General features: G+C 39.6%; 1 protein-coding gene and 1 long non-coding RNA gene across 2 annotated transcripts in view; one reads left to right on the forward strand and one right to left on the reverse strand.

Annotated features, from left to right (window-relative positions):
* Positions 1 to 16,060, forward strand: part of LOC144091008 (uncharacterized) — a 62,850-nt gene that overhangs the window by 15,684 nt on the left and 31,106 nt on the right. The gene's annotated exons all lie outside the window — the stretch shown is intronic.
* On the reverse strand, positions 898 to 14,598 carry fgf10a (fibroblast growth factor 10a). Its single transcript, XM_077622861.1, has 3 exons — positions 13,852 to 14,598; positions 3,881 to 3,984; positions 898 to 1,479 (listed from the first exon to the last, which is right to left on the reverse strand). The coding sequence occupies exons 1-3, from the start codon at positions 14,297 to 14,299 to the stop codon at positions 1,279 to 1,281; spliced, it is 753 nt and encodes a 250-aa protein (XP_077478987.1). The 5' UTR covers positions 14,300 to 14,598; the 3' UTR covers positions 898 to 1,278.

The raw sequence follows: 16,060 nt of genomic DNA on the forward strand, positions 1-16,060 counted from the left end.
CAAGCAGAGAAATAGCAGGACCCAGACAGGGACCACATGAGACGGACTGCTTTAAGAACTTGACAGAAGATTAAGAAAACATGACATCATAGTTAATTAGAGTCAGGTGATAAACAAGAGGGTGATATTTACGTTACGCCATATGCCCCGCTGTCTCGTGTGGGGGGGTCTCGGCAACAGGTTTCAGACAAGTAAGGTCAAGGAGGAGGGTTTTCCCCCAGCTGCTGGACCACACTGATGCGCCACAACAAAATCTGTGTGCGGAATGCCTGTTTTTTCCTTTTTTTTGTATTTTTTTCCTGCTAAAAAATCATTTTACAATCTTTTTAGGAGGGAATGTTACAAAATATGGGGCACAATTTTTCATTGGCTAGAAGACTTTCAGCCAAAGTGCCCAGGGAGAGTTAAGGCGTTTATTTACTGAACTGCAGATGTGATAGGTGTTTATTAAAGGCCATACTTTTATTTGCATAGCATGTGTGTAACACATTTTGCAAATAATTACACTACAATGGTGGCGTTGTGCTTGAATGGGCAATAGGTACTCACTCCTTCACGTCTAACGATAAATCATGTATTGGTATTTAGCTTTTTGTAATGGTTTATTATTTTTTTAATTCTTGGCTTTGTTTTTTTCGCAATTTTCAATTTGTAATTCACATTTTGGCGCAAATTGTTGAATTCTTTCAATTCAGACATCGCCATACATCATGCATTTTTATGATAGGGATCTACATATATCATTTTAATTCTAGGAAGTGCGTCAACCAGTTTGGAACCACTAAAACACGCCAAAAATATTCACCTATTTTCAAATGCACAAAGGAGTCCATGCAAGTTAAAGACAAATATATCTGTATATTTATTCTGTTTTTAAAAAGAGTAGTATTCAAATAAACAGCATACATGTTTTTGTTTTTACAAAAAAAAAGATAATTGCCTTTTTTAGCATGTATTTGTTCTTTCTGTTAAATATTACACAAAATAAATAAACCCTCCCCACCCAAAAAGAAAGAAACTTTAGATAATTTGACTTGCTTGGTTTACTGTTCTCTCAACCTCGCCAACTTGCTGATCACAATGAATTTTCCTACTGTGCCAGCATACTTTTATAAGTTAGACCCAACAATATTATGTACATTGTATACAGTAGCAATATATCTTTTGTGTCCTCATCCGACAGATGCAAAATGTCTTTGCGTTTCTTCTGCGAATGCACAGTAGCCCTCAGTTTCCTTCTAAACAAGTCCTTCCCCAGATGCTCCACATCTTGTCCCGTTACCGGGGATGAACGACAATGGGCAGGAAGTGAGTGGTTGTGTTTTTCCTCCTGGTCTTCTTACCCCTTACGGCTTTTCCGTTGGCATTAAGTCCCACAAACATGTGCTTTCTCTTGTTGCGCCATTCCGCAGAAGCGTACGTGTTGTACTTGTTTTCCTCGATGCGCTCGATCAGACGACAATCGGGTCCAAAGTCCCTCTGCAAAGGAGATGTCAAGGTTGAGTGATGCGTAATAACAGAATAATTCGACTTCTTTGGTTGTTTTCGTCAATCCTTTTTGTTTTCCCCGACGTAAATGTGATTAAAAAAACATTGCAAGCTTTAAACTTGCATGACTACCAGATATGGAAATACTAAGTACAATGTTATTGGTGGGGACAATGGCAGAATCACTTTAATTGCTTAAATGCCCTTCAATTTCAAATGAATTGGATGTCTACCAATGACAAACAAATTTTAAATGGATAGCAGAATGATCATAAGCTCAATTGGACGCCTATCAAAGAGTTAGGCGCTGTGTTCAATTTAATATTCATTAGTCTCTTGCTTGCTTTGTTTTTGTTTTCTTTCACTTTATTTGGGATCTTCCAGCATGTGCACAGTGGGTATGTCGTCAATAATCTAACCCAAAGGCTGGATTTGATACAGTTTTATTGAACACATTGCTTGGCTTTGATAAAAACAATTCGCAAAGAGAATTGAGCATGCTTAAAAATAAACACTCCATTGATTAACTGTTAATCAAAAAAGTTCTTGGCAGTTGATTCACTGACCTAAATCAAGGGTGTCAGACTCGGGTGGTTGGTTCGCGGGCCGTATTAACGTCAACTCGATTTCATGTGGGCCGGACCATTTTAGATATAATATTTAGATTTTTTTTAAATAAATGGATTAAAAGAACTGGATTAAAAGCCCTGAATGTTCAGTTTTTTATAGATCTAAAACAATGTTTATTTGGGCTTTTTTTAAATATATTACTAGATTTTACAAAATGATTTTTGAACTAAAAACCCAGAAAAACTGGATTAAAAAATTACAATTATTGATTTAAAAGGGGAAAAATCAGGAAATTTAATATACATCTATTCTCTTCATTTTAATTTGATCCTAAAACAGAAAGTCGGCACTCATGATTTACTAATGATGCGGCGGGCCAGATTTGGCCCCTGGGCCGCCACTTTGACACCTGTGACCTAAATCGTGTTTACCGAAACCAGATGAAAACTATAACATCTTCCTGTACCTCATAACAGGATTTTTTTGCATCTTGATAATGCATCATTACCTTAACTGCACGTTAGATTACTCAAGTATCCGTAATCAACTTTTCTTTCACAATAGCGCAAGCACCACGTCCACCCCTAAAATCCCGATCGTACGGGTCAAGCTCGCGGTAGGCCGAAACGTGGCGCAAATCCTTGGCGTCCTCTCGTTCACAGAAACTCAATCCTTTCCTTTTATCTATTCTTCCTTCAGTTCCTTTGCAGTGGGGCACAGCCCTCGTTTCATCTCTCTTTCTCTCGCACTCATTCTTCCTCCCTCGGTGTGAAAGAGGCAACGCTCTCCGGCGCGGCGCGGCGGCACAGATGAAATGACACCCGCTAGAATAGAAAAAGAGGCATTCTGTTGCACTGTCCCCCCCCAAACTGAATTCCCATGACGTGAACTAGCGCTCTGCTGCAACACAAGCTGTCTCCTCGCGCAGGCCTAAAGGGCTGGCGTTTGATTACACTCGATGGCTCTGCAACACTGACTTCTTTATCTGGAGAGGACTCGCATTGACTAACTTGACTTCCTGTTGCGCGAACAGATAGGAAATTGCTGGCCCATTGGAAAAAGAAAAACACCTATTATTCACGCCAACAAAATCCAATGGGATTTGTTAGGATTATGGTGCGTGCATGTTACACACATAGCTTTCCAATAGATTTAGATTGTAGATGTTTTTTGTTTGTTTTTTAAACCCTGGCTTGGATGTTCATGTTTTCTGGTTTTGCTGACTTGACTAGCATTGTATGTTATACAGTCCTATATATTATATTTTGCGAAATAGAAGAGGGAATGTTGGAGTAATTGACCAACTCTAGCTTTTTTTATCATAGTTGGTTACCAGATAGAAAGGCTTCTGTCTGACCAGCCTTTTTCTATGACATAGAATAGAAAACATAGACTCTGTTTTCTATTCTATGTTCTATGATGCCTCCTTAACGTGGTTTAGCTTCCCTCCACAAAAACATTGATACATATATAGATTTCCTATACAATATTACCCATGTTATGCCGAAATAAACCTGACTTCAAGTCTAACACGATTTAACAACATTGCTGTATTATGTCCATATAGTACTAATAATATAACGCGAAAGCTGTAGTAAAAATGATTGTCTAAAATTATTCATAAATATCATATTTACTGCAAAATCTGCAACTGTCTACCTGACTAAAATGGTCATTCTGTTGATTGGAAAACAGGTAGAGCCTTCAGTGAATTCATTTTGTAACCAAAAGTACCGTCTATTGTGTACTTACTTTTATGTTGATGTGAAATACTAAATTCATTTGGATGAAAGATAGATATTAAGATGTAAACTAAACTCACCGCGCCGTACAGCTCTCCCTTTTTGCTGATGGCCAAGTAGTAGTTGCTGCTGAGGGCCCTGATGGCCACCACTCCCACGTCCACTGACTTAATCTCCAGAATACCTGGTGGGATGGAAAAGGACATTTTTTTGGTCAGGAACTAGTTTAGACAAGGAGGAAAAATTGAATTATTTTTTTAAAGAATCATCACAATAGTGCAGGACATCCCAGCTTGATGCTCATGAAAAGTATTTGGGTGTAGGTACTGAGTTTTGATGGGGTGTTTTTCTTTGCATTTTTGGGTGTAGTTTTGTACACAGCAAAATACCACTATTGCCTAAAAAGTGCATTGCTTTTTTTCCCTTTTTTTTAGTCTTCCTGGGTGTCAGACTCGGGTTGGTTCGCGGGCCGCTTTAACGTCAACTTGATTTGACATTTTAGATATAATATTTAGATTTTATTTTTATAAATGGATTAAAAGAACTGGATTAAAATCCCTGAATATTCAGTTTTTTATAGATCTAAAACAATGTTTATTTTAGCTTTTATATATATATATTTTTAGATTTTACAAAATGATTTTTGAACTAAAAACACAGAAAAAAATGATTTAAAAAATGACAATTATTGATTTAAAAGGGAGAAAATCAGGAAATTTAATATACATCTATACTCTTCATTTTAATTTCATCCTAAAACAGAAAGTCGGCACTCATGATTTACTTTCCCGGGCCACACAAAATCATGCGGCAGGCCAGATTTGGCCCCCGGGCCACCACTTTGACACATGTGGTATAAGAGAAAGGGTCAAAGGTCACAGATTGAAGTCAATCCTATAGTTGAACAAGGTGCAGTATAAAAACAAGATTTTTGTATTCCTTTCTAGATAGATTCTCTATTTTGTTTCAGTAGTGTCATTAGAAGTATATACATTTTAGAATATCCGTGACACATGTGCTCTAGATAGATGTCCACTCATATCTTTTTTTCATGCTTCCGCTGGACACTTAAAATGAGTTTCTCAGACGACAAAAACATTTGACATTTTTCTGAGTAATTATATTGTTAAGTATTTGCATGTACACACGTTTAGCCACATTACCCTAAACTTTCCATCAACCTTCCCCTCATGACGCATCCATTGACCTAAAATATTTCTTATTTAGAATTGAAAAAAAGTACGGACAATCTCTCCAGCAAAGAGTGGCCTTGTGCTTATGGAACTTGAACAATTCCGCAATTGCTCCTTCAACATGATGTGTTTATCCACTGTTAGGAACTATGTGTGTTAAGATATGCACCAGCTGATAAGGGACACTGTTGTCTTTATTTGCAGTATTTCTTTTTATTCTGTATGCATGTTAAACTGCAAAATGGCCTCAATCAGAGGTTCTCCAAAAATGATACTCCCCAACAAGTTTTATTAACAGAAGCATAGTAGGTGTACTTTTCATCAAAAATATTTTTTAGGACTGCTATATATAACATATTTAGCATACAACACATTGAAATTTCCACAGGCAAATTCAGGCGATTGCTCTTTTAACTCAGCTTTTAATTCATTAATTGATAAAACTTCTTCAGTTGATACGTTTAATATTTTTTCTGTGACTTGAATAGTTTTTAATAGATTTTTTAAAACCAAATTTATTTGCCTATGCACCAGATGTCTTTTTCTAAATTCCTCTTCAACCATTTTCAAATTGCAATGTAATGATTTATGTGCTCTTATAAATCCGGGAAAATGTGGACTTTCCATTTCTCTTAAAAAATATTAACTGGGATCTTAGTGGTAAGACCACACATTATTTTGGCTTGTTCTAGTAAAGCTCAGTCCCCAAAGCCTCTTGACACCAGTCCAATCCTTATATTCCCATCAATAAAAGTATGTTCTTGTAGACCCCAAAAAGCGTTGTATTGGCTCGCAAAGGCGAGACCATCCGTCAAAATGGCGTCCATAAAAAGCTACATAACTCATCCATCAGCTTCAAAATGTTCTACCCGGACATTTCTATGACGAGTCAAAATAAAGGTCACTAGCTCCACCTGTTTAAGCCCCCCACGTTGCGAGAAAATTCTTGAATCGTATCACCACTTTACCACACACGCAACAATGTATGTTGTTTTATTTGTTTTAATAAGCCTAGTCAACACTTTGCCTTTTTTCTTGTTGTTCATTTATGTGGTCTTATTTGTGAAAGGGGCCATGAACTCCCCTCCATGGCTCCTCTGGATCATAGCCCGGCATCTTAATTATCTGTGTTTTAAAGGCTAAGAAACATTGCAAATAGCTCAAGGTTCACTTAATAGAAAAGGCATGGCAAGACATTTTTCACTAAATACACACACTGCCTGTTATCATTAAAAAGGAGCTGGAGATTTGTGCTAACCCCCTCGAACCCGCCGACCACATCAAGTATGTAACATGAGCTAAGATTTATTGGCTAAATAGTTATTTTATTGGCTATGTTTATTGTTTACCATGTGGAACAATTACGCAAGCATCCAAATTCATACCTAATGTGAAGCCAATGTCGTGAAAATATCAAATTATGGTCGGGGCAAAGGATGATGTGGCAAGATTTCAAACTATGCTGGAAGTCTCATAATTGTGATTGATCATTATGTTTGTATAAAAGATATTAATAACCATATAAAGTACTCAATCACATGGTACTATTTTAGGGAGAGTCACCAGCATATTCTCCTTATTTGGAAATGCACGTTCCAATCAAAAAACTCAGCATTAGTGCATGCGGTCACATTTTTTGGTCACCATTCAGAAATTTAGCCTAAACTGGATTTCATCATTTTTAATTGATTCTGATACTGAACCGTCTTCAGTTTGTATGGAACTAGTTCACACAGTTTTCGTTTATTCTCTATTGTTTTTTTCTTCTTCACACTTTCAACTTAGAACCCAAAAATAAGTGTTGAACTAAAGCAGACAAAAAGTGCTCGTAAAGTATTTTCTTGGGGGATCAAATAAGTGAGATGTGTGGGAATGCAAAAACTATTTTAGGTAATGATTGCCATACACTTTGTTTTTTTATAAATCCAAACCTAGTTTGGTCATGTTATGTCAGTATTGCAATATTTTCTAAGGATTTGTTTTTATGTACATTGTTATGCACATTAAACCCTTAAATTATTATTATTTTTTTTAACTCATTGGATTGGACTAAACCAGAAGGGGCAATAACATTGCTTAAATTCATAAATATAATTTTAATCATAAAATATAATGTTAGCTAATATTTAACTTGGTTATTTGCTTTTAAACGTCAACGTCATCCATTCCTCTGTTTGAAACACATTGTGTTAAATCGATCAATGTTGCCCCATCAATTGTTTCAGTTCTTTCACATATGTGACTTTTGCATATTTTGGTGAGATCCAAATTCTTTGTGGTTAAGCAAACCAAATCGAGTGATTCTGAAACACCACAAAATGAGCGAAAAGCCTTTGTTTAAAATGCCGAGGTTGCTGGTCCAAGGCAATTGTTAGTTGGATTATATCGCTTATGACTTTACAAGACTACTGCCAGCTGTGTCACCTTACATTTTAAAGCAGTTGGGGAGAAGCAGAACATAAATCCAGGGTTCCTATAATATGGAATTGATGGAGAAACGAAGTGAGGGGCTGCATAATTTTTTTTTTTTTTAAAGTGACCGCACCAGGTATTGCCGTTCCTGTTGACTTTGTAAGATGATAAAGTGCCAAAGCTGTCAGTTTCTGTCAAAACATTTCATAGGCCTTCCACTGCAGGAGTTATGTTTTTAGCTAATGTGCTGTGACGGTCATCTGCATTTCACACATTTTTCATTTGCCCCTCGGCTGCCTGGTGCGGTGAGAGGTGTTGGCACTAAGAAATCTGGTCATTTTGCACTATTATGTACAACTTTCTCTGTCTGTCTATACAGTATATAAGTTCTGTCTTAGAAAAAAAATGTTCCAAGGAGAGTTCAATTGAATTGACTAGAAATGACCGTTTTCTTCGCCAATACGGCTGTTTTTTTGTAGTTGGAAACTGTTTGGCAAAGGAATTTTTATCTTTCAATCATTGCAATTTGTCAGCAGATTGATAAACACTTATTTGGGATAAAAATAAATCTACACAGAAAGAATCAGGCGTTAAAAGCAGGCTAAGTTTAAAATGCCTAATAGGAAACCTCTCTTCAAACTAATCTTTTTATAATCAATCTCAACATATCTTGCTGAAAATGAACAATTTCCCTTTATATCTTGTATACTACTGTTATATAATATTGGTCGAAATACCGATACTTAGTGATACAATCCATTCGCCTAAAGTAAAAGGGTAAATTTCTTCTTAAAATATGACCTACTTTCACCATAAGACCATTAACCATTGCGTCATTTTTTTTTTTATTTATTCCAGTTCTCTTTAAACTGCCACCACTTTAGCATGGACACCAGTCTAATCGAGAACATCATTACTTCTGAGCTTTCTCAGGCTACGCAATAAAACATTTGAATAGAAACGAACCACGCCGCCCTATTTTTCTGGCACACGGGCTGCGTTCAACTGGCATTTCGGCAAAATTAGCAAGTCGGGGATGGCAAAAAGTTGCTAAACGTGGTGAAAACAGGTTAATTAGCAGGCATTCCTGGCTGCTCTGTTCTCCCAGTCTGTCCAGATGCTTCTCTGGACTTTACTCAAAGCCCTCAGCGCTAACTTTGATGATTCCATTAAGAGCCTCACTTTCATGCAGGCTGTACGAGGCGGGGGTGTTACGACGGTGAGGGAATGTCGGATAGCGAGCGGGGAGCACATGGTGTCTGTGTAGCAGCAGTTCTGGATGTTATCCATCACAGATGCTGCTCTTCACCTCCCACTGTTTTACTGGCCATTAATTGTGTCGCTTCACATACTCCACTTTGTAACGCAAAAATGACACTTTCGGTGTTACCCTTCCAACATGACGGGGCGGAAAAGTATCAATAACTGCGTCTACGGATTTTAGCTTTTGCTTCCATGACCATGATTAATGGCGTGGAAAACGTTTAGTCCTCTAGAACTGTGGCTATACTCAGGAAAGGTTGTATTTTCTGCTACTTGACTTTACATAACTAAAAAGAAAAACTTGACGGTAACCATGGCGTATGTTGGCGCTTCTTTGACGGGTTTTGCCAAACTGGATGATTTGTTTTTCTTGACTACTTAACGTTTTTTTGGATTGTCAAGTCTGTGTCGTGATGTGCCAAAAAAAACCTCGTGAATAGGCAACGTGTTGATAAATCAAGTCGACCAGACTGTAAAACCACAGGAATTAGAACGTGTGCGTGCTACTGTGTTCCGAAATCCAACTGGCCAGTCAAATAATTTGTGAAATATGTTATCAGACCTGATTAGGGATCTGTTTAGTATTTAATATTCCAAGCGTCTCCTCCCATTGCTGTCTGTTGACATCATGATGATAGTCTGCAAGAATCCTCAACATAATATAAACAATAAAAAGGCTTCCCACCAACTCAACATTCTTTGGCATAGTAATCAACTCCTCGTGTTTTAGCCCATTTTCTGATCAGAGAATTAATAGTTCTTGTTATTCCAATAAGGCACCTAGAAAAATATATTCTGGTTGAAACGTTCTATGTAGATTAAGAGCTGTGGATCTCAACAAACCTTTAGCAAAGTCCTAGGACGCTAAGGCAAAGCTGTATTGTACATTTTGCTACTTAGTGTCTGTTAATTGGACTTTTTTTTCTGATTAGACTGATTGCTCAATATCAGATAGGATCGACTACATCTGACACAGTACCTCATTCAGAACAAATGCGATATTTTGGACTAAACTGGATGGATGCCTGATAAGATTGATAGCAATCAGTCACTGTACTGTACCATTTTCCATCGTTCCAGCCAAGTGCCGTGCAGTATTTTACCATTGTTGCTTCTCGATTTAAGTCATGACTTCTCAAACTAAGAGAACTGCTTTGCATGATAAATTCCGTCTGAACACGGAAGAAAAAAATGCAAATCTAATTATACACGGCCGATAACACAGGATACTCGTGAATCGTGAAGTTATTAACTTTTGAAGAGTGATATTAGGAGTGCAGATTATACACAAGCAATCACGATCATTACAAAACAAAACAGACAATCCGCCGTTTTGATGGAATTGTCAAGTCAATCAACTAATTGTTTCCATCCCAAGTCGATTCTTGTCTCTCAGCACTCAATTAGCTTGACTAATGTGCTTCACAATCTCTGTAGCATATAAGCAAATATACAGTTAGCCTTCTGGTTAGTTTCAGAAGACCAGATGGAGCAAATATATGAGGAAGCGTGCAGGTAGTTTAGCTTTAGTGTATGTTTTCAAACCCCAGCTGAATGTAATTGTTGACTTTGGCAGCTTCGGGACATCTCTATGATGGGCTTCAGTATTTTCGGAGCAGGCTTGCCCCGTGACGTTTGCACACCACTTTAATTTACCGAGAAAGGAGTCCATGAAGATGTCAGAGTGACTTTGAAGCAAAAGCAATGCTGACAGTAACCTCTGCTGTGTCCCATAGCTCCTCATAAGTCTTTTTTATGGGCCACACTGATACGTTTTCCCATGAGAATCGTAAACAGACTAGTCTAGCAAAGAGAGAAGGGTGAAGTAGATTGGTAACACATTAAAGATCTGCAATAGGGTTGATTAGGATTCATTTCTGAGTGATCTCAAAATGATCGATCGGGTCTTGAAAGACTATTTTTCACTGTGCTTGTTGGTTAAGAAAAGAAACGATGGCTGGAATCTAGAAATTACTTCATTAATGGACTATTTTACAAGTGGAAACATTGAGTTTAGGGTTTGCTATTTTTACACACTTTAAGGGAAAAATATGATCCTCGACTTGGATTGGTGTTGTGAGATATTGTGCAAGACCTCAGAAAACCCCCAGCAAGAATGACGTGGCTAGATTTGCACGTGTTTTGCTTTTTTTTTTTTTAAAGGAAGGACAGGCAAAATGATGGATTTTTAGATGAAGGTATAAAGTGGAATATTTTACTTACTAGTTATTTCAAAGCAGCAATGTCACTACAGTTGTCAGTACTTGGTTTTATAATTTCATGTTCAGTGGTTCACTGCCGTTGTGACCAAAAAAATGAGGCACTTTTTAAAAAAAATATTTAAAGGTAAGCTTTTTTTAGTTTTACTTTAAATTAGAAAATTTTAAACTTTTTTGCCAATGTGTGGCATTGGTTTTAACCACTAGCTTGTATATTTCTGAATATTTTTTAGCCTCCACTCTTGCGCGTAATGCTGAATAATCACATAACATAAGCATATGTTGCGTCTTAAATTGATACTTAAGATATCAATTGGACAGCTCTTCTTTCTAGTAGTTTTTCCTTCACCATTTTAAAAGCACATGGCAAAAGTCACTCCACCACGTGGAGTGACTCTTCCATTAACAAATCTTTTGGACTGTGCGAAGGGTCAAAGCGTGTGGAAGTGGGGGTGGGGACTAAGGGGGCACATTGGTGTAATTAGCAGGGAGGTGGAAAAACTTCCCCTTTAAATCAGATTGTAAGAGGCGCCATAAATTGGGCTGCATTTCAATTGCTTCCCACCAGTGGTGCAAAAGCATGCGCGACTCGTTTTTTTTTTTTTTTCCCCTCACTGGTGGTCGCCCACTCGTGTCTCTTGTTTGCGAAATCAGTCCATCCCATGGCCACATGTTTAGCAAAAGTTCTAGTGATGTACTGCTCTTAACTGTGACAACATGATTAGAAAAAAATACGGCCATGCGGGAGATTCATGACCCTGGACTTTTAAATGTCTTTATCACCTCTGACACCATCTAATGACGCCCATTTGCGAGCTGACCTTCTGAACATTGCCAGACTACGAGAGCTTGATAACGTTGCAAAAAAACGCTCCAAAGAAGCGCTTGGTTTGGCTCGTAGACGCTCGGCACCTGAGATGGTGTTGGAAGTATTTAGTGTGTTGTATTGCTCTTAGTGCGTGCATTGTGTGTGTGTGTTTGTGTGAACGCTTGCTTCACGCTGTCTCACCAGCCATGTGTTTTTAATGAACGCAAATCGGCCTCAAAAGAACACATTTTTGCATTTACAGTACTGGGAGGCTTTTGAAGCTCTTGGCCCCGCTGGCCACAACTCCTATGCAACTTACATATATTCATGAATGAATGGAGATGGCTTTTTACAAACAATCTAATTGACAACGTAGTCCAGATGTGGACCGACGTCAAAAGGTCACGTGCCAAATGATCAAGTATAACATAACCGCAACATGGATGTTCTCACTCGGGGGGAATATAGCGGCATCTTGTTATTTGAAGGCAACAATTTTTGTTTGGAGCGAGCGCTAAATAGCTGGAGGTGCTGCATTAGCGTAAACATACATACAAGCTTGTACGCAGATGTGCGCTCATGTCAAAGCATGATTCATCCTGGAGAGAGATATTCCCTCGCTGATCATAAAATGATTCCCACTTGTAGAACGTGAGCTTACAACGCTAGATTCGCCGTGGTAAATCTTATCTTTCCCTTTTCTGGACTGAAAACAAACCGTTTGATGAATTGATGCTCTTTTGGGTATCGGAGATTTGTTGTGCGTGATGGTGTGTGTGTGTTTGTGTGTGACTGCAGGCAAGAGAAAGATGCTAATTGAAATTCCTTCAGCCATGTCTGGCAGAGCCTTGGTGTCTGAGTGGCACACACACACACATACACACACAGACTCTCTCTCTCTTTTTCTCACACACACATGTTCACACTGGTCCAGGCTCTAATAAAAGTGAACTTTGCCATATGGAGGCCATGTGCAAGGCGGCTCTCTCTGTGCCTGTGTGTATCTGCAAGTACATTTAAATGTGTGTGTGATCAGTGGGAGAAACTAATGGAAGCCTGCGACATGTGTGAGAGTGTGTGACTGATATGACCATTAATATGGATACAAATGACCACATTGGATACAGACATACAGTACCATTACATGATAGATTATTCAGCATGGTGGAGCTCATTTGTTTCCCTTTCCCACGCTGAATGCATCCTCAGCACATTCTGAGGTTCACTAAACCCAGAAGATCTTGCTCATGTGCAGATATTTCTTTTAATATTACAACAATGATCCAAAGTATACTTTATAATGAAGGTTCATTTTATTTTCCTGCCTTTTGTCAACAAACTACAACGGTACTTTGAGATGATCTGGGTTAATTTACATCTATTAAAGCACTTTTCAATGCATTTTATCCTGAGGCAGATTACTGAATGGCTAGAAATGTACCACAAAATTGCTGTTTCTTTGTCAGCTTTTATTGCTTTTATTTGCTTAATTAGAAGTAGAGAATCATGTTTCATTCTGCTCATTTAGTGGTTTGACTTGTATACCTCAGCAAGTGCATACATGGCTGTAGAGGCATCTTAACTGGACTGACTTGGATGCAATGCTTGGAATTAACTCATTCAATGCCATTGACAATGGACGATGTTTCTTCAATCCGATCTGAGGTCGATTAAAATTAAGATTGGCGCTACAAATAATGATCCATTTAGAATTTGCATGTTCATGCATTGCAGATTTTGTCATATTTTGGCATGCACACAGTGACCAGAAATACTTGAACTGTTGGAAGGCAAGGGGACTTCAGTTTAAAAAAAGACAGAAATGTGTCAATTTCTACTGGAATATTAGCGTTATTTCGCATATTCTTTAGTCTCCCATCGCCATGTGCTTTGCTTTGCTTGCTTCCAAAAAGGCATAGACTGATGTCACAGGAACGATAAAGATAGTTTGTAATAGCATTTTTATTCCGATAAGTAGGCGTTTCGAAGAAACGTAGCCAGTGGCAGACATTGACTCCATTTCAACTGGGATAGCTAGCATTAAGTCGTCCAAACCAATTTGACTAGGATTGCTGTTAGCCCTCCCAGTCAAAATGGATTGGCCGCCAAGGAGTTCCACGTGAGAATCATTCTAAGGCTATGAATAAATGACTTACTGTAAGGATCGTCCTCACTTTTGGTGCCGTTGACTTTCCCTTTCTTGTCAATGCGGAGGAAAAACTTCTGGTATGAAAACAGTTTCCGTTGGCGCACGTCTCCTTGCAGGTGGTTGTAGCTGCTGCGCACGTGGCGCCCCACCACGGCGGCCGAAGACGACGATGACAGGTCGGTCGCCCCTGGCAACCCGGCGGAGGAGACCCGCTGGGTCGCCGGCGAATAGGACGTTGTTGACGTTTCTCGTGCCACCAAGGGTCGATTGGGCCTCCTTGCTCCGCCATGTCGGCTTTTTAAAGTCAGAGGCGAGGATGAGGACCCTCCGAGCAGAAGTAGCAGGAGGAGGAAGGCCAGGGATAAGGGGTGCGGCGGGGTTGCGCGATGGCGCTGGCGGGGGTGGGAGGAGAACCAGGCGACGGGTGCACCTTGTGTCACTGTCCATCTACACATGGTAGTGGAGCTGGAGGAGCTGTGGAGGTGCTCAGGGGCTGGGGCATGCTGAGCTGGGGGCAGGGAGAGGGTACAAGAGTGGGAGTAGCCCCCCTCCCGTGCTTACAAATCTCCTCGTTCGGGGGGCACCCGCAACCTCCAGTCTCGGTGTTTAAATCTCGCAAATCTGTAGGATGTGGCAGAACTAGAGAATGTTGGACTCGCTCGCCTGTTTATTCCTCAGGAGTTCTTCAGGAATGTCTGGACATCCATAAGTCAAATCATGCACCGCCTGAACCACTGGGGGGCTGGGGGGGGCTTCTCAGTCCTCCCCTGCAATACTTTACGACTTCACTAAGTAAACCCCCCGGCCCCCCCACATGCGCTGCAAAAATTTTTGGTAATGCGCAACAAGTTAACTCGAGCTGGAATTGACGGCTGGTCCAACACACGTGCTCCACTCTCCTCTTGTCCCAGATGATGGGTATGATGGAAGTCAAATGATGCTCTATGGCTTCAGTCAAACAAACATTAATAATTAAAGGCCGTTAAAATTGTTCTTGTTAAATGTCCACTGAAATCCAGAGGGCAGGAAAAAGTGCAAGAATCCAAAATTTCTTTTCAAAGTGACTTGAGCGCCTCTCTCGCACTCCTTCTTGTGTGAGTGGAGCGTGGCCTCTTTTGTAGCTCTCCCTCTCTCTCTCTCTCTCCTTTTTTTTTGTTGGGACTCCTCCTTTTCTGTGTGTGTCTGTCTCCCTCCTCCTCTGCCCGCCTCTATCAGCTGTGCGGACTTGAGCCTTGTCTCTGCTTTCACCTTATTTATCTGCTACGCTCCCCCCTAACATGCCATCCTTTAATGTGATTGGATGTCTGTGGAGACCCCAAAGCTTTGGAGAACTGTATGCACTTGTGTGTCTGGTCCAATGGGGGCGGGTCTGACACACCTCTTTTTTTATTTCCCTGCCCCTCATTTTTTTTCTCCTGCCTTTGCCAAGGGAAGAATATATTGCTCCTATTTTTTGTCTGTCAAATCTCTGTTGTCATGGTGCGAAAGTATGCAATATCTAAACTAGTGTTGTATCTAGTGCTTACTACTAGTATTGGTACCAAGACTAAAATTACATTATCAGTATCAGGACAACTGTGAAATAACATACCTGGCAACCTCGGCCAATTGCTCCCTTTATTAATGATTGCAATTCTCCTTGGATGTCTTTTATTGTGAAGGCAGTGAAAGAGTTAACCATGACACCATAATTGCCCCTAAAATATTTCAATTCCTTTTTTTCCTCTTTGCTATAAGCAATGTCCCCTCTAATTTTTTGTTTGTCTGGGCAGAAAGACAACCTCCCTGAGCACACTGAGTACCGGTGTGAGCAACATCATCATTGCTCGCTATTGGCACACACCAGTAGCACACCTGCCATAAGCAGGTGTATGTCTACTACACATAAATAATTTAGTAATAATAAAATGTAATGATTAATATCTATGAATGGGCAGCCCGGCGGATGAGCGGTTCGCGCGTCGGCCTCACAGCTAAAAAATTAAAAGGGATTGTATTTTTTGCGCTCCATATGATCTGGTGTGCGCAGAGAAGACGAGAGTAGTGCGCAATGGCGCACGCGCGCATCTTAGAGGGAACATTGGTCATAAGTCTCTTGAGCTTTTCTTGAGCATTTTCAGCCTTGCTTAAGGTCTATTTTTTGCTGTTAGTAAATACTCTGAAATGTCAGAAGGTTTTTAAAAACGTATTTAAATTCCCCAGTCCAAAGTGTATGA

The sequence above is a fragment of the Stigmatopora argus genome, chromosome 16 (genome assembly GCF_051989625.1).
Source record: "Stigmatopora argus isolate UIUO_Sarg chromosome 16, RoL_Sarg_1.0, whole genome shotgun sequence".
NCBI classification, from domain to species: Eukaryota; Metazoa; Chordata; class Actinopteri; order Syngnathiformes; family Syngnathidae; genus Stigmatopora; species Stigmatopora argus.

Bases quoted from the DNA above. Each gene is read 5' to 3' on its own strand.
- fgf10a (XM_077622861.1), bottom strand. From the start codon at position 14,299: ATGTGTAGATGGACAGTGACACAAGGTGCACCCGTCGCCTGGTTCTCC. The intron at 3,985-13,851 runs GTAAGTCATTTA...CCATCCCACCAG, and splicing joins AAGTGAGGACGATCCTTACA to GTATTCTGGAGATTAAGTCA. The intron at 1,480-3,880 runs GTGAGTTTAGTT...TCTCCTTTGCAG, and splicing joins AGGGAGAGCTGTACGGCGCG to AGGGACTTTGGACCCGATTG.